We start from the raw sequence: 27,245 nt of genomic DNA, 5'->3' as shown, positions 1-27,245 counted from the left end.
CGTTCCGCCTCCTGGCGTCTAATGCAGGAGGGTCAGGTTGGGAGTCCCAGGCCAGTATGAGCTACATCTAAAAGTGTGTCTTAAGAGAAAAAGAAATGAAAAAGAAAGCAAAGAAGAAATTTGAATCATTGGCTATAACCCAAGAGTTACCATCTTACCCAATAATTGCCAGATAATGTTTAACGCAGTGTCAGACAGGAAGTCAGCTGCTGTCATTTAGTCTCCTCCCTTTAGTATTAAAAAGATACTTCCGGAGGGGGGGACATGCATCACTTTCTGAGCGTAAGGGCAAAGAACGTTAGCAAAGTGAGAGGAAATATTAGTTGGCCCCGTGCTGAGGAAACACCATGCGTGTGTTCTTTTTCACAGAACTTCTATAAGACTGAGCTGAACAAGGAGGAGATGTACATCCGTTACATCCACAAACTCTACGACCTGCACCTCAAGGCTCAGAACTTCACAGGTAACTCTGCCTGGGGCTCAGATTGGGGGACGTGAGCTAATGCATTAAGCTGATACATTAAACAGGGTCGCTCCTCTTCCGTCCCTAATTCGAGAGGAAGATTCCGGCACTTCTCTTTTCAAATCAAAATGCATTTTAATGATATGTCTGTTTCTTAGTACTGTATTTCTGACTCTGTCTTTGCATGGTCTTTCAGAGGCTGCCCTTGGGATTTTGAAGTACATACCTAACTCTTTACATTACACTTGCAATTAGTGCTTTACTGTCTTAATTTAAACATAGGATCTGTAGGGATATTTTCTTTAATCTAACAAGTAAAGCTGGCCTGAAGATCAGAGTGTAGCTCTAAGCCACTAGTTAGCCATAGAGGCCAGGCAGTGGTGGCACACACCTTTAATCCCAGCACTTAGGAGACAGGCAGGTGGATCTCTGTTAAGTTAAAGCCACCCTGGGCTGCATGACATTGAATCTGTCTAAAAGAGAAACAGAACTCACACAAAGGTGATCCCAGCACTTGGGATCCCACGCCTTTAATCCCAGTACTAGGGAGGTGGAGGCAGGAGTGATATGGCTGGTGGAGAGAGAAATACAAGGTGGGAGGAGACAGGAGCTCGGATGCAGTCTGAGGATTCATAGAGACAGGATCACCCCTTTGGTCTGAGCAGTGGTAGAGGTAAGAACTCTCTAGTGGCTGACCGCTGTTTCTCTGATCCTTCAGCTTTCACCTCTTAGCTGACTCTGAGTTTCTATTATTGAGACCAATTAAAACTCGTGCTACAGGGATCTTTATAACCACCCAGATCCATCCAGATCCCCGTATCCTCCCATTCTGTGCTGTATTGTGTGTGGTATCCGTCTTCACTGGAAATCCCATCAAGTGCTGTCGTCACCTTCGCCTGCCATGCTCAAGCGGATTTTAGAGTTTTCAGGTGTTCTGTGTTTATTAAGATACGGGCCACTTTCATGACTTTCTGAAGGTCTCAGTTTCCTCCCCATTTCTATTTCTCCTGAAGAATCCCCGTGCTTTTAAAAGATAGGAGAGTGAAGCGTTCGCTTACGTTTTTCTTCTACTTTATCGCCTCTTGTACTAGCCACCTCTCTGTTATTGAAACATAACATCTACAGTCATCAGCTTAGAAAGAAGAGAGCTTTGTTTGGGTTCAGGGTTTTGGAGGCTTTGGTGCGTGGTCAGTTGGCCCTGCTGCTTCTGGACTTGGAGCAGAGTAGGTTGGGGAGACGGTGGGGGGGGGAGTGCAAGGCAGAGCATAGCCGCTCCTGGCATGACTGTGACTCGAGAGACGCCACAAAGAAGCCTCACGATTCACTTCATGCACAGCCCTATAGCCTAACCCTGTCCACCAACCCCCACCTCCCACAGTTTCCAGCCATCTCTCTGTAACACTGGCGGAAGTAGGTGCCAAGCTTCTATTTAAAGATTTCTGTATGTCTCTGTGTGTGCGTAAGTGAATGCCACCCATGTACCGGTACCCTCTGAAGCAAGAAAAGGTGTTAGCTCCCTTGAAGCTGGAATTGCAAGTGGATGAGAGCCACCTCACCTGAGTGCTGGGAATGGGACTCAGGTCCGGGAGAACAAGTGCTCTTAACTGCAGAGTTACCTCTCAAACTCAGTCTATTAATCTGTATATCGCCACGGGGCTGTGGCTTACTTGGTAAGCCTCCTTCAGCAGCTACATGGCATCTCCCTGACTCCCTGACTCTCTCTTTATCTCTGTTTGGATTTCCCGCCTGGCTTCACTCTGCTAAGCCATTGGCCAAAACAGCTTTATTCATCAACCAATAAAAGCAACACATATACAGAAGGACATCCCACATCAGTGCTTTGATGGACATTCTTGGACCCAACCGTAGCTTACCCTCAACCCTGAGGGACCTGTTTGTCAGAATTCTGAGTGAATAGTTCTTTTATTGTTATGCTTCAAAGGTGCTGTCGTTGCCTCTTCGCCTCCCTGCTTTTGGCGAGAAGTAGGTAGCTACTTTAATGAGCCATCGTAGAATGTCGTCTGGTTGCTTTTGAGAATTTGTATTTAGTCTTCGGTGGTTTGGTTATGATATACATGGTGTGGTTTTCTTTAAGCTTAATGTGTTTAGGTTTGCTGAGCTCTTTTGAGCTATAACTGTATTCTTTTCACCATATATGAAAAAGTTGTATTTTCTCAAAATATATTTTACATACCAGTCCTTTCTTTTGGGACTGCAGTGGAATGAAAGTTTGGCGTCTGGTCATTGTCCCCGAAGTCCTAGGACCCTGTCATTTATGCCCCCCCAAAACTTTACACCAGAGAGTTGATTTTGCTTTATGTCCAGGCCACTGATTCTCTTCTACCATCTCCACTCAGTTGCTGAGCCTTTCCAGTAAAAATGTTTGTTTTGTTGTTTTATTATTCCATTCTAAAAATTTCCGTTTTGTCGTTTTTCTTCTCACAGTTTCCATTTCTATACAGAGAATTCATCTTTTCAGTTGTTCGAGAGTGTTCACATTTACTATGTGGGGCATGGTTTCAATAGCTGCTTCATAGTCTAAGATTCCAAAATGTGAGTCATCTTGGGGTTGGCATCTGTTAATTGCTTTTTCCCTTGGATAGTTATTTAGTTCTCTGGTTTCTTGAATGCCAAGTAATTTTAGATTACATCCTGGACCTTTTGAACATTATGTTACAAGATTCAGCGTTCTGTCAAAATTGATATTTTTAATTTTGGCAATCAGTCCAGTTAGATTTATACCTCAGGTCCTGCACCACTTCCTGGGTGTTGTGATTTTAATGTCTGAGTTTCAGGGCCTCTGCACTACTGTTCCAGTTCCCTGCATGTGCACCCCCCAGCACGGGTCTCAGCTCCTTAGTTATGATCTGTACCATTGTACATTGCTTATGCCACTCATGGTCTGATCTACAAATATGCACCGTGGAGATCGCCCCAAAACTCCGTAGACAAACTGAAGAGCTCTTTCCTGAGCTCCTTGTTCTCTTTGGTTCCTCACTCTTCCCTTGGCACAGACACTCCCAGTTCTTAGGATTCTGGCTGTGGAGCTGAAGCTCGAAGAGGAGGGTAAAGACAGAGAGTGTAGAGCCCCATGCCACGGGAAGCCCTTTCCCAGCCCTGGAAGAGAAAAGCTCTTCAGGAAGCTGTGATTGTCTGATTCCATTTGCAGGAAGTCTGAGATAGGAGACATAAAAGGCTGGAAATAAAAGTAGATAACTGAACATGTTATGATCATCTTCAAGTGTGGCTTTTCCTAGTTGGTCCATTTACTCTTAATTACTTTTCAAACTCCTCGGATAATTGCCTTCTGTATTCTGTGAAGTGTTTTCTTGTGCTCATTAGAAAAGGGTGGAAGGGGCTGGCTCTACTTAACCAGAATCCTCTCTGTGGGTTTGCGAACAACAAATTGACACCTTTGCCCCACTTTTCTTCCAGGGAATTCTTGAACTATGGCCCTTCCCTCAGTTTTTAAGTAAAGAAATCATTTTGGTAACAATTCTAGAATTTGAATGTATTGCTAGTGTCTCTGGTGCCTCTAGCCGATCCTACTATCTTGGTAGCATTTCTGTTTATAGTCTAGAGGCCTGGATACTCTTCGGGGCTCTTTTTACTCTCCCCCAAGTTGAGTCCTGAGGTCGGTGGATTCTTTCTCCTGAAGTAGTCCCTGAAATCCTTCAGTTTCCCCCACCTACTCCTGCTGTCCTTATCCATGGGCTGAACCAATCTTTCCATCACTTTCCCCATTCTCTTTTGTTTTGTATTCGGGTGTGTGGTGTGTGTGTGTGTGTGTGTGTGCCATATATGTGTGGATGCTCAAGGAGACCAGAAGAGGGTATTGGATTCTCTGAAGCTGGAGTCACGGGCAGTTGGTGAACTGCCTTATGTCTGAGCTGGAAGCCAAAGTAGGGCCCTTTGGAAGAGCAGAAAGCACTCCTAACCACTGAGCTAGCCATCTTTCCAGCCCCGTATTTATTCTCAGTTTTAAAGTACTTACCACATTGCTTTTTATTGCTGGTTATATTTTACCTTTTGTGTGTGTCTATATTTGTTTTTTGTTTTTTGTTTTTTTTTTTGGTTTTTTGAGACAGGGTTTCCCTGTAGTTTCTAGCGCCTGTCCTGGAGCTAGCTCTTGTAGACCAGGCTGGTCTCGAACTCACAGAGATCCGCCTGCCTCTGCCTCCCGAGTGCTGGGATTAAAGGCGTGCGCCACCACCGCCCGGCTATATTTGTTTTTGTGCATATGTATAGACAGGTAATCCCAGTTAAGGATGAGTCCTTTGACGACAGAGGTGATGGTTTCTTGTCCTTAGTCAACTCTTAGAAGAGAGCCTGGGAATAAATCCATTGCTGATGAGTGCACTTGTCAGTTACATTTTAGCTCCTGCTATGAAGGTTTTCCCTCAGTGCTGATAACTCCTGAATCACGAAGGGAACAATGAAGTATAGTAGACTGTTTTACTTTAAAAAAAATCAATAGATCAATAGAATGAGAATTTAGAGCGAGCGAGCTAAGAACCGTTATTCCACATTTGCATGGATGTGTTTTGATTCTCTGCAAGCAAAACGTAATTTGTCTGAGATGCCAGAGATGAGGGCTTTTTCTTTACGTACTCAGTTCCATGGTCCCCAAATCATCAGTGATGTGTGCTTTTCCCATATGACAGTTTACTCCATATATTTATGTACTGTGTGTGTGCATGGCGTATGTGTGTGGGCGTGCATCCAACGAGGGTGTGGAGGTCAGAGGAAGACCCTATAGAGTCAGTTCTCCCTCCCACCTTTACGGAGGTTACAGGAATCAAACTTGGGTCACCAGGCTTGCGCATGATGACGTTGACCTGCTGAGTCATCTCACCGGCCCTAACAGTTTCTTTTCTCCTAACGTCCTCACTTGTGTATGTCATGGAAGAAAATGAAGTTGCTGCATGAAGTGTTCTTCCTGTAGACATGCTTTCAGCTTCCTGCAGCCTTCTGCAATGCTGCCTTGCACTCCTCATTCTTCTCCATTCTTCTGGTTTTCTTTTTGCACACTGCCCTCCTCCTTGTACACGTGTCACAGGAACCGAACGGCCTGTGGTTAACCGTGCACTGGGACTTCCTGTTTAGAATTTTAAACTCTTTAGAAGATTGTCTCTTAGGATCCTTCCCTCTTCAATACATATTAGCCCCAAAGAACAGAAAGGTGAGCCTAGAACAGTGCACACTGAAACACAAGGAACAGAAAGGTGAACCTAGAACAGTGCACACTGAAACACTGGAAATTGTTCAAGATCAGTCTCGAAGGGTGTCATGTGGGTCACACATGAAAAGTATGCATGCTTTCCATTGATCAGAAGGTCCAGCAATGCCCTCAACATTCATGCCCCCTCAGCTTCCCCATCACATTCCAAAGCAGTTGTGAATTGACATCTCCACAGTGCCAGTGGTCATTCCTCAGCTTCCTCTGACACCTGTCAGCATCTCAACTTGCACAGCTTTTCCCAGGCCTTTAGAAGGCCACCTATATCTGGCCTTCTAAAGACAATATGTCTAGGAAGCAGTAGAGGATCTTTTTCTTTTTGGTTTTTATTTTTTTTAATTTTTCTGTGAACGGGTTTCTCTGTGTAGCCCTGTCTGTCCTGGAACTCACTCTGTAGACCAGGCTGGCCTCAAACTCACAGATCTCCTCCTGCCTCTGCCTCCCGAGTGCTGGGATTAAAGCTGTGCACCACCACCGATCAGTCACCATAACCATTTGTAAGTGTTCAGTTTATGCACATCACCATCGATTTCTAGAACTTTCCTTAGCTTCCCCAACTGAAACACTTTACCTGTTGAAGGATAATCTCCATTTCTCCTGCTCTCTGTCTATGACTCTGACTTTCAGGGCCCTTTGTGTCAGTGCATGGCATCTCTGTGCCTCCATTCTCTTAATCCTGAGACTAGCTCCGTTATTCTCTTAATCCTGAGACAAGCTCCGTTATTCTCTTAATCCTGAGACAAGCTCCATAATTTTCTGGGACTTCCAGCTACTCCAATGCTGAGAAAGAAAAAGAAATGGGAGAAGCAAGGGTGACGGCCCCAGAAGTCAGTCATGAATAGAACGTAGGAGTTACTCAGGCTTGAAGCAACAGACTCTGAGACCAGTTGGTGTAGATCCTCATGGTCCGAGAAGGGAACACAGTTGGCTAGACACTTCTTCAGAGTACAGCACAGTCCCTAAAATGAACTTCTGGTTCCCACGCAGCCAGCGAGTACAGTCTGCTGTGAGCTTCTGATTCCCGCCTGGCCAGCGCAGTCTGCCATGGCAGCCTCTGTTGGTGCAATTGTGTCTGTATCCACCCATTTCCACCCTTAGTGAAAACCCTGTCCAGCTCACGTTTAATCTCCGCAAGGAGAAGGCCAGCAAGTACCCAAGCAAATCCACTGTGGACAGCTTCTTTGTGCCTGGCTTTCCCTGGACGAAGATACATCTCATTTTACTGTGGAGCCCAAAGGCATCAACTCTGAAAGCTGGGAGCCAAGCAACTACCCAGGCTTTTTAAAAGCCACAATGGCTGAGTCCTTTTGCCTTGAAATACAGGGAGGGAGACAATGGTAGCAACCAGATGGTTAGCATCCTCCCCCCCCCCCCAAAAAAAAACCTCTAAATGTATCATTTTAGCTGCTTGTCATTGGGAGAGCAGCTTGGTCACATGCACTGAGGGGAGGCAGGGCACATACTCCAGGAGGAGAGGAGAGTGGGGCTGCATCACAAAAACTTGCAAAAAATCGTGCCAGGAGATTGCTTATGTTCACCGAGGTCATTGGCGAGGGGAAAGGCTGGAGACTTTGTCTTACGGGCCATCTATGTGTAAGAGGCAAAAGCAAAGTGATGGGAGCCTAGGCTTTTCTTACCTCGCTGTTTGATGTGTGGAAATGGTCAGATCATAGGGCTAGAGTAGACCTTGGCCCACTGCCTCGGGACTTGGTGTGTAGTTAGCTTCAGTCCAATAAGTGAAGAGGGGAAAGACTCACCGTATGTTTATATTGTGTTTAAACCTACTATTGCAGCTGTGGAGAGACAGGAGGCATGGTAGTTAAATGGAGTCGTAACGTAAGGATTGGGCATTTCCTTCAGTTAAGAAAATGAGTTGGATGTTAAAGTTTTTGAAGGATATTTATTATAACCATTTATCTATGATCATGTGTTCTTGTTATTATTATTATTCCTATTTGGTTATGCTTTTTATTTAGGAAAGAAGCAACCTACAAAGTGGCAAATAATATATTAAATATGTCCCCTACCTGTCAAGTCTGCCTGCTGTTTCTCCTTGTGTGTGTGGAAAATCATTTACCTGTTTCTGCAACAAATCCAGGCAGGCCAAACACTCTGTGCCTTTACTGAAACTTGTGAAGCCAGCCAGTCATGGTGGTGCATGCCTTTAATCCCGGCAGTCAGGAGACAAGGATGTTCTGCCTCTGAGTTTAAGGCCAACCTGATCTACATAGCAAGTTCTGGGAGGCCTTGTGGGTTCAGCCCCGAGGGTCTTATCACTTAGTCCATGTGGCAGTTACCTGCCCCTCCCCAGTCCCCCATGCATATACTCCATCCAGTGCCTCACCTGTGCCCACTCTGACGCAGGTGTTTGGTTTGGTGTTACTTTTCGTCTTTGTTCGACTTCTCTGGCTTTCCTGCCTCTTTCTAAATTCTGACTATGTTTTTAGTCAACGCCTTGTGCTCCAGATTCAAGTGTGCAGCCCTTAATTAGCCAGTTAGTTAGCTCCTCGGTGAGGGTTCTCTTGCTGGAGTAATGACAACTCGGTGAAGAGAGAATTTCCTTCACGCTCACATTGCAGACCGTCATCTAAGGGAGTCAGAGCAGGGACTAAAGAGGCCGGAGCTGAAGCAGAAGCTATGGAGGAGGCCACTTACTGGTTTGTTACCCGTGCCTTGCTCAGCCTGATTCTTACACCATCCAAAGCACCCTCCCCCAAGGGCAGTGCTGCCCAGAGTGAGGTGGGCCCTTCTGCATCAAATTATCAGTCAATACTTGTCTACAAGCCCATCTGGTGGGATCATTTTCTGAGTTGGGTTTTCTCTTCCAAAATAAGTCTGGCTAGCGTCATGGTGACATAAGACTGGCCAGCATAGTTAGTAGTTAGTTAGCTAGCTTGCCTTTGACGTCTCCTAGTCTCCAAGAGACATACCTATGAATTGTCCTTGTATGTAATGGCATGTCCACGCTACATCTTTGAATCAGCTCTAACATGACTTCCTTGAACAGGTTTATCATGCCCAAAGCATGCGAGTGTTATAACAAGGAGAAAACAGGGGAGAAACAAAAAAATAATAGAAACCCCAAGATTCTGTCCAGATCTCTGCTGATTCTGTCACCAAGGGAAGTCGCCATTTGCTAACTCGTTCCTTCCTGTATCCCTGACATTTTCTCTGCTATGTTATGAAATTCAGAGCTAAGTTTTGAGTTTGGGGAGTCATCCCTAATGGTTCTGAGTCCTGCCTGACGTCCTGTCCTCTCCTCTGGCACGCAGAGGCTGCCTACACCCTCCTGTTGTATGACGAGCTGCTGGAGTGGTCTGACCGGCCCCTCAGGGAGTTCCTGACCTACCCCATGCAGACAGAATGGCAGCGCAAGGAGCACCTGCACCTCACCATCGTCCAGAACTTCGACAGAGGCAAAGTACGCAGCCCTGGTACCCCGTGCTCTCCATGTTCTCTCCTTCTCCAGCGGTGTCCCCACACGACAGACTGCGTTAGATAGAAGCACCCAGAACTTGTTAAGATGAAGTTTCCAGGACCAGCCCCTAGATATTCTGATTAAGTAGGTCTGTCATGAGACCTCTGGGAAATTCCCGTGTGCCCAAGCTCTGTATCGCCCTTTGGCTAACACTAACCTTAAGGTAGTGACGCTGTCTTAGTCCACTTCAGCTACTCTACCAACATATATAGACGGGGAGCTCACTTGGTAAGGGCAACAGCTGATGCACCCGAGGACCTGAGTCCAGTCCCCATCAGTCATATAGTAGAAGAAAAGAACAGACTTCTACAGGTCATCCTCCGATTCCCACACGTGTTATAGTATGTGTGTACACACACAAACCACGCACACACACACACACACACACACACACACACACACACACTGGGTGGCTTAGAAGCAACAGAAATGTATTTACTACTTTGTCACGGTTTTGGAGGCTGATGACGCTAAGGTCAAGGCCTCTGAGGATGTAGTGTGCCGCTAGAGGCCAACTTCCTCACGAATGGTGTCTCCTCCGTGTCCTCACGTGACAGGAGAGTAGTTGACACTGGGAAACCTACTTCTTAAAGGGCATAAAGGGACTTCTTAAGTCCCTTATGACCTAATCACCTGCCAGGGCCCTGCCTCCTAATACTTAAGGTGTTAGGACTTCAGCTGAGGAATTTGGGGGAAACACAACATTCAAACCCTAGCAATCTGCCATTCGTTCTCTGAAACTCTGTCCCTCTCCCTCCTCCCATAACTGTAAGGCACTTGCCATTCTATGTTTATTTTTAAGGAGACTGAACTTATTGAGGAGGTTTGTAGCAGCCCTTAGTACAGTTAGGAAAGCTTGTGATGCTGGAGCCCCCCTCACTGGCGTCATGCAGTTTAGTGTCTCTCACACACATTCCAATCATATATTTCCTTCCCACTACTCCTCCTGGTTCCTCCCCACATGCCCTACTCTCCAGATACCTCCTCATTCTCTCTCATTAGAAAGCAAACAGGCTTCTAAGGGAATATTATCATATAATATGCTAAAAACACACCAGAAAAAGACCAAACAAATAAACAGAAGGAAAAGAGCCCGAGAAACAGAGTTTGTTTTCAGTTAGCCATCTCCTGCTGGGTATGGGACCTACTTACTAGTTTGTTTCCCCAGTTGGATGCCCTTGGAGAAAACTAAATTTTCATTTGCAAGTGGCTATCAGTTGGAGACAGCTTCTGGGTTAGGGGTGGAGCCTGTGTCTACTTCTGTCAACTCTAGAACCCCATCTGGTGCAGATGTGTGCAGGCCTGTGCACGCTGCCTCAGTCCCTGTGAGTTCATCTGTGCATCTGTCCTGTTGTATCTAGACGGCCCTGATTCCTTGGTGCCCTCCACCCCCTCTGGCTCTTAGACTTTTTCTGCCTCCTCTGCTGCAGAGTTCCCTGAGGCCTGAGGGGAGGGAGGGATTTGATGGAGACATCCACTTAGGATTGAGTGTTCCAATGTCTCTCACTTTCTGCATATTAACTGGCTGTGGGTCTCCGTAGATGACCTGGATGTGATATCTATCACCCCATCGATAACCAGGGTTGATTCCTCAGTATGCTATTTCAAAATCTCATGAACTTGCCCCATCCCCAGAAGTCTGTGCTGTAGGTCAGGGTAGTAAGCCACTACTCCTCTGTCTGTACCTATAGTCTATAAATTACTTTTACCTCTTAACTGGTTGAAAGAAATGAAAAGGTTATTGCTACTATGAGGCGTCTGTAGACTATGTGAGATTTGCCTTTGTGCCCGCAGACAGTCATAACGATACCAATTTCAGATGATAATAGATGAATTGAATAACTGTGGCAAAGACTGTATGGCCCTAAAACCACAAATACTGACGGTCCAGGATTTTGAAAAAAACTTTGCTGATAGTATGCGCAATGACAAAATTTAAACATTTCTTCTGAAAACGACATACTGACCTAGCCAGAATCCAGTGGCCCTCACAATCTGTAAGCACATGCAAGGCACCAAAGAGTCCAGGGTGCCACACGTGAGTTATTGGGCTGTAGGGATCAGTAATTCCCTCTTGAGCACTGAGCGTCTGTGTGCAGCCCTGTGTGTGGCCATTGTGAAACTACAGTTATTGCCACAGCGGGATTGTGACACAACACAAGAAATTGCTGTTTTCACACATGTTAGTGGACATGATGAGGAGTTGTTGTTTCCAACTTGCGGAAGATTTTTTAACAAGTTACATGTCAATTGCATGTCCTTTTCATGGTTAAAATGGCAGCGTTTTTACTTTAGGTTGTTGTGAAGTCTTAGAGAGTAAAGCCTTATGGTCCAAATGCATCCCCATCCTGACTTTTTTTATCGAGGTGTAGCCATGTGGGGAAGGCTGACTGTCATGTTCCTGTCTGTCCACAGTGCTGGGAGAATGGCATCATCTTGTGCCGGAAGCTGGCAGAGCAGTACGAGGGTTACTATGACTACAGGAACCTGAGCAAGATGAGGGTAAAGTACCTGGGTGATGGAGGGTCAAGTGTGGTCCTGGGTGATTTGGGGTCAGGTGTGGTCCACGTTTTTATTAACTTCCCAGAGGGGCGATAGGAAGTCAACATTGGAACCATCCTCAGACACCTTGCAGAAACTTTTTCTAAGATAAGTTATTTTCTCTGAAGCATACTTAGGTACTTACGTGGAGAAATAACAAATTGGTCTTTGTGTGTTCTTTTATTCAATATACAAAGAGGAAGACCTTGATCTGTTTCAAAAGTTCCACATCTGAAATGCACAATCCAATCAAGGATTAATATTTTAAGTTTACTGTGGAAAATCTCTGCACTGAAGAGCTTCTCAATCACACAGAAATCTGCCCGACAGTATGCAGTTCTTACTCCCACAATCTGCAAAATAAAATGGTAGAGATGGCGAGGTGGCTCTCATGTTAAATTAGGGACAAATCCTGCATGAACTCTCTCTGTACCTTCAGAAATATATTCTCACTAAATCAAAGTTTTAGTCCCAGGGACTCAGGGATCTTAACAGTCTATATTCCTGAGTCATTTGTTTGTATCTCCTTGCTTTTAGGTGCAAACAAGCCTTACCCCTGGGCATCCCAAGCATTTTGCTTCATTGTTTAGCATTCAACGTCTTGATGAGTGTTGAGGTCATCTAGGTTCCTAAGACAAGATCCTTTGCTTTTGCATATTAAAGTGATAATGATATTCTCTTCCACTTTTGAGGCTGCCATTGGAAACATGAGAGCATAAGCCTTCAACAGCTTGCAAAGTCCCCTTGCGCCACCACGAGCACCTTACTCCCCTTCTGGGAATGTACCCTCTACCGTTGTTATAGCCCTTAATGTAATGTCGTAGGTCATTGATATTTCTCCTAGCTTGAAAACTAAAGGGAAAAATAATCTCATTTTAACTTCAGTTCATGATGCTGATACTGACAGGGCCCACGGCTTTATATAAAACCACTCCTATTCAACTTCTCATCCCCTATCCCTGCAACAGAAGCGAGGTTACAGTGTTCACTAGGGAGAGCCCTTGGGTACCATTATCACTAAGATGTTTATAAACCCCGAGCATCACACTTCATACCAACTGCTCTCTGGGGTGCTCTTACCGGGGGAGGGGGAAGCCTTCAAATACAATATCAGTCTTCCCCTGGAAGTCCCAGGGATGATAATACCACAAAAGGGAAGCCATAGCTTGGTTTGCTACCTAGGCTGAACGTTGTCAAAGCCACACTTGTGAGCTTTGAGCCTAGACAACACTTTGTGCTCCCTTGGCTCAGGTTGGTGATTAACCCTCATCCCACTTGTACAATGTTGTACCTCCCTCATGTCCTGAACTACTGTGTGCAACGGGAAACAAATCCACAGTCGAGTTCACCTAGCCCAAAGGTTCTCCCCAAAGGCTTGACTTCTAATGATTTGTATTCATTTCTACTTGTTCTATATCTGTGATGATATAAAAACTTCCTTGGTAGACTTACAGAAATCTACTCTGGTAGTAACATGTAGTATAACCCTTGATCCTTTAAAGAGTCAGCAAACTACAGCTTGTGTCCTGGCGGGTAGAGACATGTCAAGGAGACCATGTGAGCCTACAAACATGAAATTCTTACTCAGTATATATTTACAAAGTTGGTTTGCTGATCCTCACCTGGAAATACTTACAAGGCAATCGCAAATCCTTTTCTCATGACTTAAAATGGTTCACCTGTGTCTAGAAGGATGTTCCTGTATTGGTGTGGCTGAGATGTAGGATGGAATTCACAGAGCTCCTTCTGTCCTTTCCCAGATGATGGAAGCCTCTTTGTATGATAAAATCATGGACCAGCAGCGTCTGGAACCCGAGTTCTTCAGAGTTGGTTTTTATGGGAAAAAATTTCCATTTTTCTTAAGAGTAAGTAATACACTTCTTAATTGCCTTTAATCCTTCTGGCTTAGATCCTCCAATCAAGGAAACTAAGGAATTAATGACATTTTGTGACACAGAACAAGAAGACGATGGCTTCATGACATTTTTTACCCTTCTAATTTGTGAAACTATTAACTGGGAATATTTTGTGTTGAACAGTTTCTCAAGATCAAACAATCTACCCCTTCCTGAGTCCCCTTTAGGAGCAGTGATTGTGGCTTCCCTTGTGTGTCATTCACCGTATGTTCTCTGTGCAAGTTCTATAGTTAGCACTAGAGAATCTGGACGAGGGCAATGGGAGGGCCTGTAGACCGTAGGAAATAACAGAGTCGTTTCAAGGAGAAATCTTACTCCCAGAGCACGGAAAAGTGTTGTTTGGCCTTTCTGATGACCTTGTAAAAAGGTAAATATCACCCAGAAGAGACATCTGACTTATCACTGATGTAAACTGTTTTTGCCAAGAGGAATTTATATGGTAGACATAAGGTACTCAATTCATCCCTCTTCTTTTTTTTTTTTTTTTTTTTTTTTTTTTTTTTTTTTTTTTTTTTTTTTGGTTTTTCGAGACAGGGTTTCTCTGCAGCTTTAGAGCCTGTCCTGGAACTAGCTCTTGTAGACCAGGCTGGTCTTGAACTCACAGAGATCCGCCTGCCTCTGCCTCCCAAGTGCTGGGATTAAAGGCATGCGCCACCACCGCCCGGCCCTCTTCTTTTTTAAAATTATTTATTTATTTATTATGTATACAATATTCTGTCTACATGTATGCCTGCAGGCCAGAAGAGGGCACCAGACCTCATTACAGATGGTTATGAGCCACCACGTGGTTTCTGGAAATTGAACTCAGGACCTTTGGAAGAGCAGGCAATGCTCTTAACTGCTGAGCCATCCAGCCCCTTCATCCCTCCTCTTTACACTTGGCATATATTATTTTATATGTGCATGTGTGCATTGGACCCCTCCATCCACAGCATCCTCCATGTATTAAAACACTGGTTTAAAGAGTTCACTTATTTACTCGGGGAACTGTGGAGAAGTGCTCTACATACCTGACAAAACTGAATCCATTTGTGAGCCCAGTGTGGTACCTAAATCATGTCACACCAATAATTGGGAGGCTGAGGCAGGAGAATTGCCACAACTTTACAACCGGCTTTGGCCATGTGATGAGTCCTAGGTCAGCCTGGTATTCAGAGTAAGATTGTATCTCAAAAAAAAAAAAAAAAAAAAGAGCCACTCATACCGGCTATAATCCCAGGCCTCAAGCAGAGACAAGATGATCAATAATCCAAGGCCAGCCAGACCTTCTCAAAATACCACATACGTACACAGACACAAACACACACACACACACACACACACTCCAAATTGAGTGCATTATAACTTTCAATCTCAATGTGAAAATATCTATGTTGATCTAAATCCCACCATAACTGTAAGGATATATGAGAAAAGGCAAGGTGGCTAAACTCAGCGAAAGAAGATGATGGAGACACCATTTATTGTTTAATCTTTAATTTATCTACCTTTTAGATGAAGTAGATAGAATGTACCTCAGAATATCCAAAGACCACAAGTAGATATTTATGTTTAGAATCACGTGAAACGCTCAGATGATGGCTCTAATATGGTGGCTAGTGTTGGATGTTAGCTTACAGGATCTGGACCCACCAGGGAGACAAGCCTCCAGGCATTCCTGGGAAGGATCCTTAGAATAGGTTACCCTGAGGAATGCCCTGCATGAAAGAAGAAACTAACTTAGAAACTTTCAGCATTCTCTTCTTCCTGACTGTGGACTGACACACTGTGACCCACTGCTCACACTCCTGTGTGTGTGGACTGACACACTGTGACCCCTCGCTCACACTCCTGTGTGTGTGGACTGACACACTGTGACTGCTGCTCACACTCCTGTGTGTGTGGACTGACACACTGTGACCCTCTGCTCACACTCCTGTGTGTGTGGACTGACACACTGTGACCCTCTGCTCACACTCCTGTGTGTCTGGACTGACACACTGTGACCACTGCTCACACTCCTCTGTGTGTGGACTGACACTCTGTGACCCACTGCTGACTCCCTGCCTTGCCCACCACAAAGAACTGTACCCTAGAACTGTGAGCCAGTGTAAACCCTGCCCCCCTCCCCAGCTGCCTCTGTCGGAATGTTTTATTACAGCCATAGGGAAAGGTGCTTCAACAGTGAGCTGACATTTTCTTCAATTGATTGACAGGACCAAGTAATTGGGTGCTTCCCAAACTTTATATAAAATCCCTTGTTGCGCTTTAAAAGATGCACAAGACAGTGGCAGGTGTCTCTGCCTGAAGCTAAAAGAAAGATCAGTTCCTGATAATGACAAATGCGGACAGTCCACTGAATTGAGAAGACAACATTTTAGCTGGGGACATGCCAGGTCTGGTGTCAGCGCCCCTTGAAGAACACAGGGCCTGGGGCCTGGCTCTCAGGGCAGTGGTGGCCTACTAGAGCAGTGACCAACATGAGTTACGATGAGTTAAAGCTAGAAAGATCTAGAAAGATGGCTCAGTTAAGAGCACTTGCTGCTCTTCCAAAAGGACCCTATTTGGGTTCCCAGAACCTATGCCAAAAAGCTCATAGTTGCCTTAACAAGAGCCCTAGGGGACCCAACATCCTCGTCTGGCCTCTGTGGACACCTGTACAACTCGGTATACATTCACACAAATACACATACACATAATTTAAAAAAAAAATCAATCTTTAAAGATAGTGTTTTAAAAATCAGAAGTATTTAAAAGCTACAATTATGAAGGAAGTTTAGCAAATGCCATAGCTACATTGGCCAAATAGATCAAATTTTGTTTAATAGGCAATTAGAATAAGTTGGTGTGTCTATCGTCAGTTGTTTGAAAAATAGCTTTTTTTTTTTCTGTCATGTCTGTCATTTACTTCAAAATGAAAGGGAAGGGCTGCCCTCTCTTGGTTTCTGAGGAACATTGCAGGCTTGAGGATCCCAAGGAATTTTGTTCAACCCCCCCCCCTCCCGCCTCATTTTGTTTTGTTTGTTTTTTTTTTAATTCCAAATTAAAAATAAACATGTCAAGTTGAAAATGTCCTTTTGTTGTTTGATGAATTTCAGGATACATTTTAAAGCTCTGATATGTTGAAACGGTTTTATAATCTAAGTAGTTATATCCCCCTGAAAGAAGCAGAATTGACCCTTGTACCTGGGTAGGTCTGCTTCTACGTCATTGAAAAAGAGCTCTGAAACATTCCTTGTGAAAGTCTGTATCTGGATGCCCATGGTATCACTGTTCAGCATCCCGACAGGATGAGAAAAGCTCAAGTATCTATCAGGCGATGAGTGGACAAACCAATGTAGTGTATCTTCCCAGTGGAGAAGTAACCAAAAGCAAAGACGTCTGTACCTGCCACAACCTAGAGAACTCATTGAAGCCAGGGGCCTAGGAGGTAGCTTTAGCTGGTAAAGCGCTTGCCTAGCTTACAGGGGGCCTTGGTTTGCTTCCCAGCACTGCTGAAAGCAGGCATGAGTGGGGAATGCCTGTGTCTCAGCCGTCAGGAGGTGGAGACGGTGAAGCCAGCGAGTCAGTCCTTCGGTAGAGAGGTGGGTGGGTCATTAAACAGATACCTATTGAGTTCCCATCTTTGCAGCAGTCAGGACTAGCACAAATAATTCTTGGCATTTTTAAAACACTTTATGTTCTTGGTGTGTTGGGACAAGAGGGGCATGGCGCGTGCTTGCAGGGCAGAGGACAACCCGCAGGAGTTAGTTCTCTTTCCACCATCAGGTGTGGCAAGCATTTTTATCCTGTGAGTCAGTTTTCTGGCCCTAATCTTCAGCATTCTTACCTGAATGAGAGAGCCTTGGCCTCTAGAATAAATTAATAGGAAATAGCATGATATAACAAAACAAGCAAATGTCTAATAAAGCTCTAAAATGTGGTGAGGTTTCTAGCAGCAGCAAGCTGAGCTAAGCTGGTCACAGCATGGACGTCACTGTGCCTTTAGTCCCTCCATCCTCCTGAAGGCTAGAGTAGAGATGGGCCACCTGCCTGCCCTGACAGTGGGACTATAAAGCTGATCTATCTCAGAGACTTCCAGAAAAATAATCCAGTAAAGTGGATTTTCATTCTGGCATTACTTTGTTCTCTTAGAAATTGGAGATCTGCGCGTATGAGTTTGACACCCGTTTTATAAAAATCATCTCTCATATATGTCCCTTTTATGAAACAGTGCTTGGTTCTTGTCTTTGATGATGAGTATCAGGGCATCTCTATCCCCCATGCAAATGGCCCTGGAATTCAGAGCGTGCTACTGGGTCTGCTGAAAATCAATAAGCAGTGATTCTGTTGCTCTTTGTCCAGCAGGTCTGATTAATGAACATATTTTTCAGATGGTTCTGAGTTATCAATGTGACAGTATCGTGACGTGGGGGCAGTTATTGCCACAGACATATTTCTTTGCCTTCTCTCTGTTATATGACCCTAATTTCCTTTCCGGTTGCACCCCCAGAATAAGGAGTTTGTGTGCCGAGGGCATGACTACGAGCGACTGGAGGCCTTCCAGCAGCGAATGCTGAACGAGTTCCCCCATGCCATCGCCATGCAGCACGCCAACCAGCCTGATGAGACCATCTTCCAGGCGGAGGCTCAGTGTATCCCTTCCTGGTGGGCTGGGCTCCAGTTGGGTGGCGCCTGCCGTTAGCTACACGGCAGGGTCCTGTTGAGTGTTATAGCCACTGTCCCCTTGTCAGGAGCCACACCCTTACACTCCTAGTCCTTGTCATAGTCATTGGTTTTAGCTTAGTGCCTTCTCAACAGAATGGAATTATTCTAATGGCTATCACAGGGCCAGTGGAAAAGAAATCCCTTAAACATCCGTTAAGGAACCTTTGCCCTCTTAACTGACATGCCCGCCGGTCCAGCCCTGCTTCTGAATCAAACAATTTTCCTTCGGCTTCCTATGGAAATGGCTTCCGTTCAAGGAAGTGGCAGCATTGTGTTCTCCACTGCACATGCTCCACCCCCCTTTCCCTTAGACTTTAATTCTGGAGTGAGGAGAGGAAGAAAAAGAGGTGCCTCCAGTATCTCTGGGGGGCTCTTAGTATGATATTCTGGACTCTTAACTTAATGACAGCATGTCATTCAGAGTCCTGCCATCTAAACAGACTACTCAGATGAAGTACTTTGGCTTTCGACACAAAGGCAGTTCACCCATCAGTTCTTGCCAAATCCATCTGAAACCCGCGGTTTTAAAACGGACAGGGAAACTCCCAGTGACTATTATAAATATACTTTCAAAGAAGAAGCCTAAATGCAAGAGAAACATAAAATTATTTAAGAAAAAATATTTTTCTTTCTCTTTGGGAAGGAAGTAGCATATAAGCAAAATATTGTTTAAAATATGTGCTACAACCAACCACTCTGTTTATCTGTGCCTGGTTTTGGATAACAGATGCCATAGTTACAGAAGGCTGAAGTCACCGCAACACTTGGCAAGTGCAAGTCCTTGCCGGTGTTCTGGTCACTGCCTTTGGTCATAGTCTTATGAGGATTTCCATATCATTATAAATAAATTTTGGGAGCCATGAAGAGACTAAAGATGCCTCATGTACAATAGCTAGGTTATTCTCATTCTGAACGCCCAAGCCCAGCTGTTCCTCCTACCTCCACTAAAGCAGTCATCTGTCAACTCACAGGTTATGGAAATGTCAAACATATGTCCCATTAGAATCACATTCTTAGGACCTGATCAGACCTGAAGCTTAGGCATGCTTGGAAGTACATTATTCATATCTGCTGGGCAATTTTTAAAATGACTCCCTCTAGAATGGAAACACCAGTTTGCTACCCAGAGTGCCTTGCTGTTTGCCAGGCCAGGTTCCCTCCTTGACTCTTGTCTCCCAGATCTGCAGATATACGCTGTGACTCCCATTCCCGAGAGCCAGGAGGTGCTGCAGAGGGAGGGCGTTCCCGACAACATCAAAAGCTTCTATAAAGTGAACCACATCTGGAAGTTCCGCTACGACAGGCCGTTCCACAAGGGCACCAAAGACAAGGAGAACGAGTTCAAGGTAAACCTGCCATCTCCATAACCCACGCTGCCTCCTCATGGGGAGTAGAAACTGAGGATCCGGTCCCGTGACTGGAACAAAGGGTCTCGAAATCTTCCATCCTAGTAAGCAGTGCTTCCACGTGAATGGGAACACTTTCCAGGCAAGAAGATTTTTGGTCCCCTACCAAGAAAATCTGAGCAGGTCTGGGAGGAGTTCCTGAAGTCAGCTTCTCTGTGGCAGTTCCGAGTGCAGTGGTGCTTAGACCAGTCTTCGAACTCGTGTCTGAGCTCAGTCCTGTTGTCCATTCATGGTGAGCCATTGTGGGAGTGGTGGATGTATTCTAGCATCAAGGAAGCACAGTAAAGAAAAACCAAGGACCAGGCAAGGGGGGACTGAGAAGAGGCCGCGTGGGCAGGCATTTGGTGCGATGGAGACACTTCTGTCCTTTGCTCTAGACCTCGTCGGTTTCTGAGATGAGGCCCAGAGTCCATGCCCATCTGGGCCTCTGCCTGTACTGGGTTGTCCGTCCTCCTCATATCCAGTGTGCCTTGTTAGTTCCCCATGCTCCCAGCCAAAAAGGACAGCGTTCTCACAGCCTCACTGGGGCAAGGAGGCAGATGTTCAGAAATCACCTGTGACCATCCCTTTCCTTGAAAACAGTAACTGCCTGGCAGGCCTAGGGTGACCCCAGTGACTCAGCATCCATACATAAACAGAACTGTCAAATGAGCTTATTCCTGTGAGTCTATTGGCTTAGCGGCTCTCGCAACAGATACTCCCTTCTCAAGGCAGGAGGCATCTCTTAACACTGTCTTGCTTAATGTTGACCCACACATCCTTGCCCATCGGTACCCAGCGCTGCCAGGAGTCAGCTACAGGAGTTATTCCCAGCCAAAAGGCAGAGGGGAGGTGTGTGGCATTCTGAGGAGACTGGATAAAAATGGACTTTTATGAAAGATTTGAAGTGCATTTACTGTGGATTTCTCTAGGAATCTACTCACAAAATGCTCTAATGATAAATAAAGCTAATGATAGTTTAGAACCAGCCAACTGCACTGGCCTTAACAGCCTGGCCTTCTGGCCTGCTTTTGGGGTCTTCCTTCTCCCTGTGGATTGAACAGTACAGAGACCATGGGAAAACATCCCAGTTACTGAAAAGATCCACCATCATTTTCTAGTCCTTTCTGAATGTTTCTAATTCTCATCTCCTCCTCCCAAGTTAGCTAGAGATCCAATCAGATTGCGCTGCAGTTCTTTCTCTCTGTACTAGCTCCCAGGCCTCGGTCTGGATGACCTGGAGTCGTAGTTGGCTTTCACAGAGTCCTGCGCCCAAGACCTTTAGCCTAGCACTGGAACCCACCTTTGCCAAGTCCCTTGCTTTGTCTGCTGGACGTACGTACTGCCACCTGGCCAGCAGTGAGACAATCAGTGATTCACTTGTACCAGGAATGATCAAAACCCAGAGACAGATGTAGGGGTTAAAGCTGAAGATCAGAGAAGCAGAGCAGTCGGCCCCTAGAGAGACCCTTTACCGCTACCAAGGCTCAGACCAAAGGGGCGATCCTCAGACTGCACTGGCTCTCCATCAAACCTCAGACTCCACACTCCAGTGAGTTCCAGTGACCCCTAAACACTGGGATTAGAGGTGCAAGCCACCAACAGCTACCTTTCTGGGATGGGTGAGGTTAAATGAGGCTCCCTTTCCCCATGCTCAAGACCTTCAGAATCTGGCTCTGGACTGTACCTCATTACCCCTAGTCTGTCTTCTCCACAGTCCACCTACCCACCCTCCCTCTTGGCTCCAGCGACACCCACCTTCTCTCCTCATTGGTTGCCATACCCTTTCACAAGCAGTCCCATGTCTGTGTGGGCAGACAGACTTCTGCCTACACAGCAGCCCCCACTCTCCTCCCTGTGAACTCTTGACTCCGTAAAATCCTGCTCTGTGGTCTACTCAGAAAGCTGCTGAACTGGTTCCCCATGATGGCAGGAATATCTGCATCCTGTGTACACCTTGAACATCCCATGTACACCTTGAACATCCTGCTCATCCATCTGAGCTCTCGTCTGCTCTCTTTGCTGTCCTCAGCGGATCCCCTCAGGCTCTCGCCATGGGGGCCCACCTCAGCAGCTCTTCACTGGTGGAAAGACATTCTCTTTTTAACCCCTCCGTGGTTTGAATAGATGGTGCAGTTGTGGGAATTTTCCCCTGGCAGCACACTATATGACAATGATAAGGTGTACATTCCCAAACTGGCTGGTCAAAGACAACCTGGCCACGTACAGTGACTTGTGACAGTAGCAGCTGTGTTCCATGTCTCCTGGAGGAGCTGGTTCTGGGTCAGGAGTCCAGCTCGAAGCACACACGTGCCCCTGGGTTACAGCAGTTCAGCTTATCACCAGCAATGTGGCCCTGGACATATGGCAACGGAGAGAAGATGGTTCCCGGGGGTGGGTGTCAGTGCCAGCCCTTGGATAATTAGAATGTGACTTGTGAGTGGCTCAAGAGTCCCTCTGTGACTTGAAGTCTTCACCTTAAATAGAAGGTTCCAACCAAGTAATCCTAAGGTCCTTTGTCCCCTTAGGTAGCTGTTACTCCCATCTTGTCTTGATAGCTCACAGCATTGCCTCTTCTGCTTGAAAACTGGCTAAACCTTGATGAGCAAAAAGGCTAAAGTCCCATCTTGGGGAAACAGAGGAGAAGACTGTATACAGCTTGCTGTTGTATTCTGGCCCTTGCTTTTTGGAGCAGGGGTTCTGCCCAGAAGAAGGCTCCAGGCAGTCTGCAGAATGACTAGCATGGGCTTGCACCACATTGCGGTCCAATTGTTTCACAAGTGCACATTCAGTGAGAATGGCTAAGGAAAGGCTGCAGGAAATAAGTGGCTCCAGGTCAGACTTGTCGCAGCTTGGGGCTTAGAAAGAAGGGCAGTCTGGAGAGTAACTTTGGGTTTTGTTTTGCAGAGTCTCTGGGTGGAGAGAACCTCACTCTACTTGGTGCAGAGTCTCCCCGGCATCTCGCGCTGGTTCGAAGTGGAGAAGCGTGAAGTGGTAAGGAACAGAGCATCTTCCCCACGTCATCCACACCCAGGCCACTCCCCTTGGGCTGAGCCCACTACTAGTTCTCGTGTTCTTTCATTCTCTGGGTTCCCTCATGACACTGACTGCTACCTAAAACGAATGTTGATATGGTCCTTGTTCATCCAACAGGAAATATTCTTTAAAGCAATTATGGTTGTAGCATATAAAAACAACAAAAAACTGTTAGATTCTTGAGTGACAATCAGAATGCCAGGTCTCCTAATTGTGCCAGGCCTGTGATCTTCATCACTTACTATGCGACAGTCCAAAGCCAAGGAGGCAGCCTATTTTCTTATGTAGTCAATAGATATCCTTTTCTCAGTTTTCAAAATTTTTACCAAGAAGTTAGAAGCCTTTGACAAAGATCATTATCAAGATGTTGAAAGAGTATTGAAGCATGAATAATAAAAACCCAGAGGAAGAAGCTGGGATTCAACCTGAAGGTCAGAAAAGCAAAACAGCCAGCCACTGGCTCTTACCTCTACCTCAGTCTGAAATGGCGATCCTGCCTCCAGGAATCTCAGAATGAGACTGAGAGCTGTCTCCTCCCATCATATTCCTCTCTAGGGCTGGGATTAAAGGTGTGCACCACTACGGCCTGGTTTCTATGGCAAACTAGTGTGGCTGTTGGGATTAAAGGTGTGTGTCACCACTGCCTGGTCTGTAAGGCTGACCAGTGGGGCTGTTTTACTCTTTGAACTTCAGACAAGCTTTATTTATTAAAACACAAATGAAATATCACTACAGAGTATAGACTTGAACACAGATTTTTTTTTAAAATGATTCCAAAGTCGGTGTTATTGTTCTCTTTGAGCCTTGGTTTTCTTGTTGACAAAATGAAGCAATTATGGAGCCGCTTCATATAAAGCTTATATAAAAATCTATCATGCATGGAGCCCGAGCTGCTTTGATCTGCAGTGGGAAGGATTGTGCAAGAGCTGGGCAGGCCTGGATGGAACCTCAGTTAGGAAACAGTGGATGCCATTCTAGAATCTGGTAACCACAGCTCTCAAGAATGCTCTGCTTCCCAGGCACCTCCCCAGCTCCCATCCCCAGTGAAGAGAGACGGGAGTGAGCAGCTGGAGGCAGCAAGGCTGGTCCTGCACACTGGTGTCTCTCTGCTGTATTTCAGTACGACAACCGCAGAACCCCTGCCTCCCAGTGTTTTTCTTTCTCCTTTGGCACATTATGGCTCTGAGTCTTGGTTGACTGAGGTTCTGTTCTGTCCAGTCCCATAGCCATTGGCCATCCAGTCCCAAAGAATCACACGGAGGTCTACATCTATTATAAACTGATTGGCTCGGTATCTCAGGCTCTTTTTATTAACCAATTTTTATAACTTTTATTAGCCCATATTCTTGTCTATGTTGGCCACGTGGCTTGGTACCTTTTTTGGAGAGGCGGTCACATCTTGCATCCTCTGCGGCTGGGTCACGGCTGCAGAATGAAACTTCCATCTTCCCAGCATTCTCGTTGCCCCACCTCTACTTTCAGCCTGGTTGCCCCGCCTATACTTCCTGCCTGGCTGCTGGCCAATAAGCGTTTTATTAAAAATAATACAAGTGACAGGGTAAAAGACCATTGTCCCACAACACCCTTGACCTAGTATTCTGTTTAAAATAAAATACATCAATTGCAAATCTATCATACAAACAAAACCTCAGTTAAGCAACAGCCGACTATGTCAATGAACAAGTAAGAGTAGCTCCCACCCAAAGTATCTCTCCAGAATGGCTTCTCCTATGAAGTGTCTCATTATTAGAGATCAGCTTATTGTGTTCAAAACCAAGGGTCAAATGAGCTTTTCATTTCAGGATGCCAAAATATTAATACAGCTCCCTAAGCAAATGAAACTCAGTCCAGGATATTATGTCAGCCCAGTCGTGTCTGTGTGCAATCTGAGTCAGGGGTCCCCTCACTGCCTGCTGGTGTGGTGTACTTTAGTGCCTTTCAGGGATGAGGGGAGGCAACCAAACAGTGTGCTCACAAAGTCTCATTATTCTGCTGTCTACAGAGTTGCAGAAGCCCAACCCACGGCGGTGTTCTTTGTCATCCATGCTGCATTAATGATTCAGGGGGCCTTCTCAGACCCATACAGCCCAGAAGGTCAAATCTTGTGAAGATTCACCAATAGTCCGAGCCCAGGAAACAGCACACACACACACACACACACACGCACACATGCACACACACATGCACACACACTACTCATGAAAAGTAGCATGCTGGTAATGACAGAGAAATACTAAACACAGCCTTTCAAACAGCTGCCTACATTCTTGGAATAGGTAATATTATGTTCTAGAGAACACGGCAAACTGGGCTACTCGGTTCCCGAAGTACCGCCCACTATCAGCAGCCTCCATGTGCTTCTCTTGTTCCTGCTCCCTGGGATGCTCCATGATCCATTAGAGTTCTTACTGGCTTGGTTCTGGCTGTATAAGGGCTTCAAGAACATAGCTGGTACTCAATAAAGATAGAAAATGGATTGAAATTTCTTGTCTGCAATGCCAGAACCTGAAAGATAAAAGATATTCATACATTTGGCTTTAAATTCACTTGATCATAGAGTTCACGGTAAAGAAGGACCACAGATACATGGTCCCTGGCTGCCTATCTGGCACCTTCCAGCACTAGAACACTAGGCACAGGGAGGAAGCTGCCAGGTTAGTCCTACCTGGATTTCTCTACTCCTTTCAGGTGTGTGATGCTTTAGTAGTGATGTCTAATCAGCTAGCTCTGTGGGCAGCCGAGAAGAGTGGTTTTGGAGGTCTCCATAGCCTCTTTGAGTGAGAGTTCGTAAGGAAGCATCCCAAACCTGGCACTAGGGTTTAGCAACGCTCGGCTCGTGGCAGCATCCTTCAGCCACACAGGATAGCACACTTTCAAATCGTCTTTAACTTCTGTGTCAAATTGGCTTAAAGAGTAGTGAGTGCTCATATGGCTTTTCTATACATCTTTAGTTTTGCTTAACCTTCTTCCTTCCCCTTTTGCCTCCTCTCTCCACCCACACCCATTCCTTCTGAAACTTTTTGCCTCCATCGTCACATCCCCTGTGCATTGCTAGTTCCACTCCCTTGAGGCATCTACCCACCCTGGTAGCCCATGACTTACCCCTGTAGGTATTCCAGATGAATTACACAGATGGCAAGGGCTGAGGCTGGCTCCACACATGGGAAAGAACGTGCAGTGTTTATCTTTCTGAGCCTCGGTGCACTCTCTTCCCCCAGTTTCCTCCGTTTGCCCGTGGTCTTCCTAATTGCACTTTTCTCTACAGGTGGATCAAATAGGCCGTGTCTATGTATCACATCCTCAATATCCACTCATCAGCTGATGGCCATGCAGGCTGATTCCATCCCTTCGCTGTTGTGAACAGCGCGGCAGTGAGCATGGCTGAGCAGGAATCTCAGAAGTAGGATGAAGCATCTCTGAAGGGTCCACTGGGTATTTGGACAGTAGTGGGCCGCGGCCGCGTGGTAGTTATATTTCTAGCTTTTTTGAGAACCCGCCACACCAGTTTCCATAGGGGCCGCCCCGGTTTGCTCTCACCAACAGTGAATATGAGTTCCTCTTTCCTCACACCCTCACCAGTATTTGCTTTCTTAATGAGAGCCATGGAGATGGAATCTCAATGAGACTGGATGCCCCCTCCACCTACCTGGTGCAGCATAGCTGCCTGCCCCACAAAACAAAACCAAGAAAAAACACCTGAGGAGGCTTTAGGCCCTCGGGTTGAACTTTCCCCTTGCACAGCTAAATCGCCATCTTGCCGAGCTGCCTTCTACATATTTATGACTATATCCGTATAGAAGTGCTGCTTCCAGCCTTAATCAGGGAAGCCTGTCTGCATTAAATAGTGGTGAATGCAGTGACCCATGGCTGGTCACAATGCTGACTGTAACTAACAGCTGGACCCTGTGCCCTACCCAGAACATGTATAAGTAGGAAGGGTATTCATGGGTAGGATGGAATAATAGGTGTGTGCAGGAAATTAGAAAGGGTTGTGTTTGTAGTCATAAAAATACATCATACATGTATAAGACCATCAAAGAACAACTCAATAAAAGATACACCTAGGGAGGTATTCATAAATCTGAGGCATCTGGCAGTAGGACCAGGATCTGTCCCTGGTGCATGAGCTCGCTTGTTGGAGCCCATTCCCTATGGAATGCCATGTTCAGCCTTAATGTAGGGGAAAGGGGCTTGGTCCTGCCCCCAGCTTTAATGTGCAGACTCTGTCGGCTTTCCATGGAGCCCTTACCTGTTTGGGAGGAGTGGATGAAGGTTGGGGAGTGGAGGGGCAGGAGGAGGCGTGGGGAAAGAGCTATGGATGCAATGTAAAATGAAATTAAACAAATACATTTTTAAAAAGATAGGCATATGTATGGCCCTACCCAGTACCGAGGAGTCTCCACCAGCCCTACAGCGCCATCTAGTGTTTTCTTACGGCCCTGTGTTCCGAGATAGCCTGGTGTTTCTGAAGCCTCCTGCTTCTAAGAAGCCTTGCTTTAGT

At 45.9% G+C, this 27,245-nt stretch overlaps 1 protein-coding gene across 2 annotated transcripts in view; it reads left to right on the top strand.

Annotated features, from left to right (window-relative positions):
• The window catches only part of Dock4 (dedicator of cytokinesis 4), a 412,188-nt gene that overhangs the window by 364,164 nt on the left and 20,779 nt on the right, over positions 1-27,245 (top strand). For both annotated transcript variants that reach the window (XM_038335987.1, XM_038335988.1), the window contains exons 35-41: positions 370-463; positions 8,975-9,123; positions 11,596-11,682; positions 13,482-13,586; positions 18,109-18,250; positions 19,503-19,669; positions 22,616-22,702. In XM_038335987.1, coding sequence (XP_038191915.1) covers positions 370-463; positions 8,975-9,123; positions 11,596-11,682; positions 13,482-13,586; positions 18,109-18,250; positions 19,503-19,669; positions 22,616-22,702 — 831 coding nt within the window. The remainder of the gene's footprint in view (positions 1-369; positions 464-8,974; positions 9,124-11,595; positions 11,683-13,481; positions 13,587-18,108; positions 18,251-19,502; positions 19,670-22,615; positions 22,703-27,245) is intronic.

This window comes from Arvicola amphibius, chromosome 7 (genome assembly GCF_903992535.2).
Source record: "Arvicola amphibius chromosome 7, mArvAmp1.2, whole genome shotgun sequence".
Taxonomy (NCBI): domain Eukaryota; kingdom Metazoa; phylum Chordata; class Mammalia; order Rodentia; family Cricetidae; genus Arvicola; species Arvicola amphibius.
The sequence above is the reverse complement of the archived record's forward strand: the minus strand, read 5'-3'. Positions and strand labels throughout refer to the sequence as shown.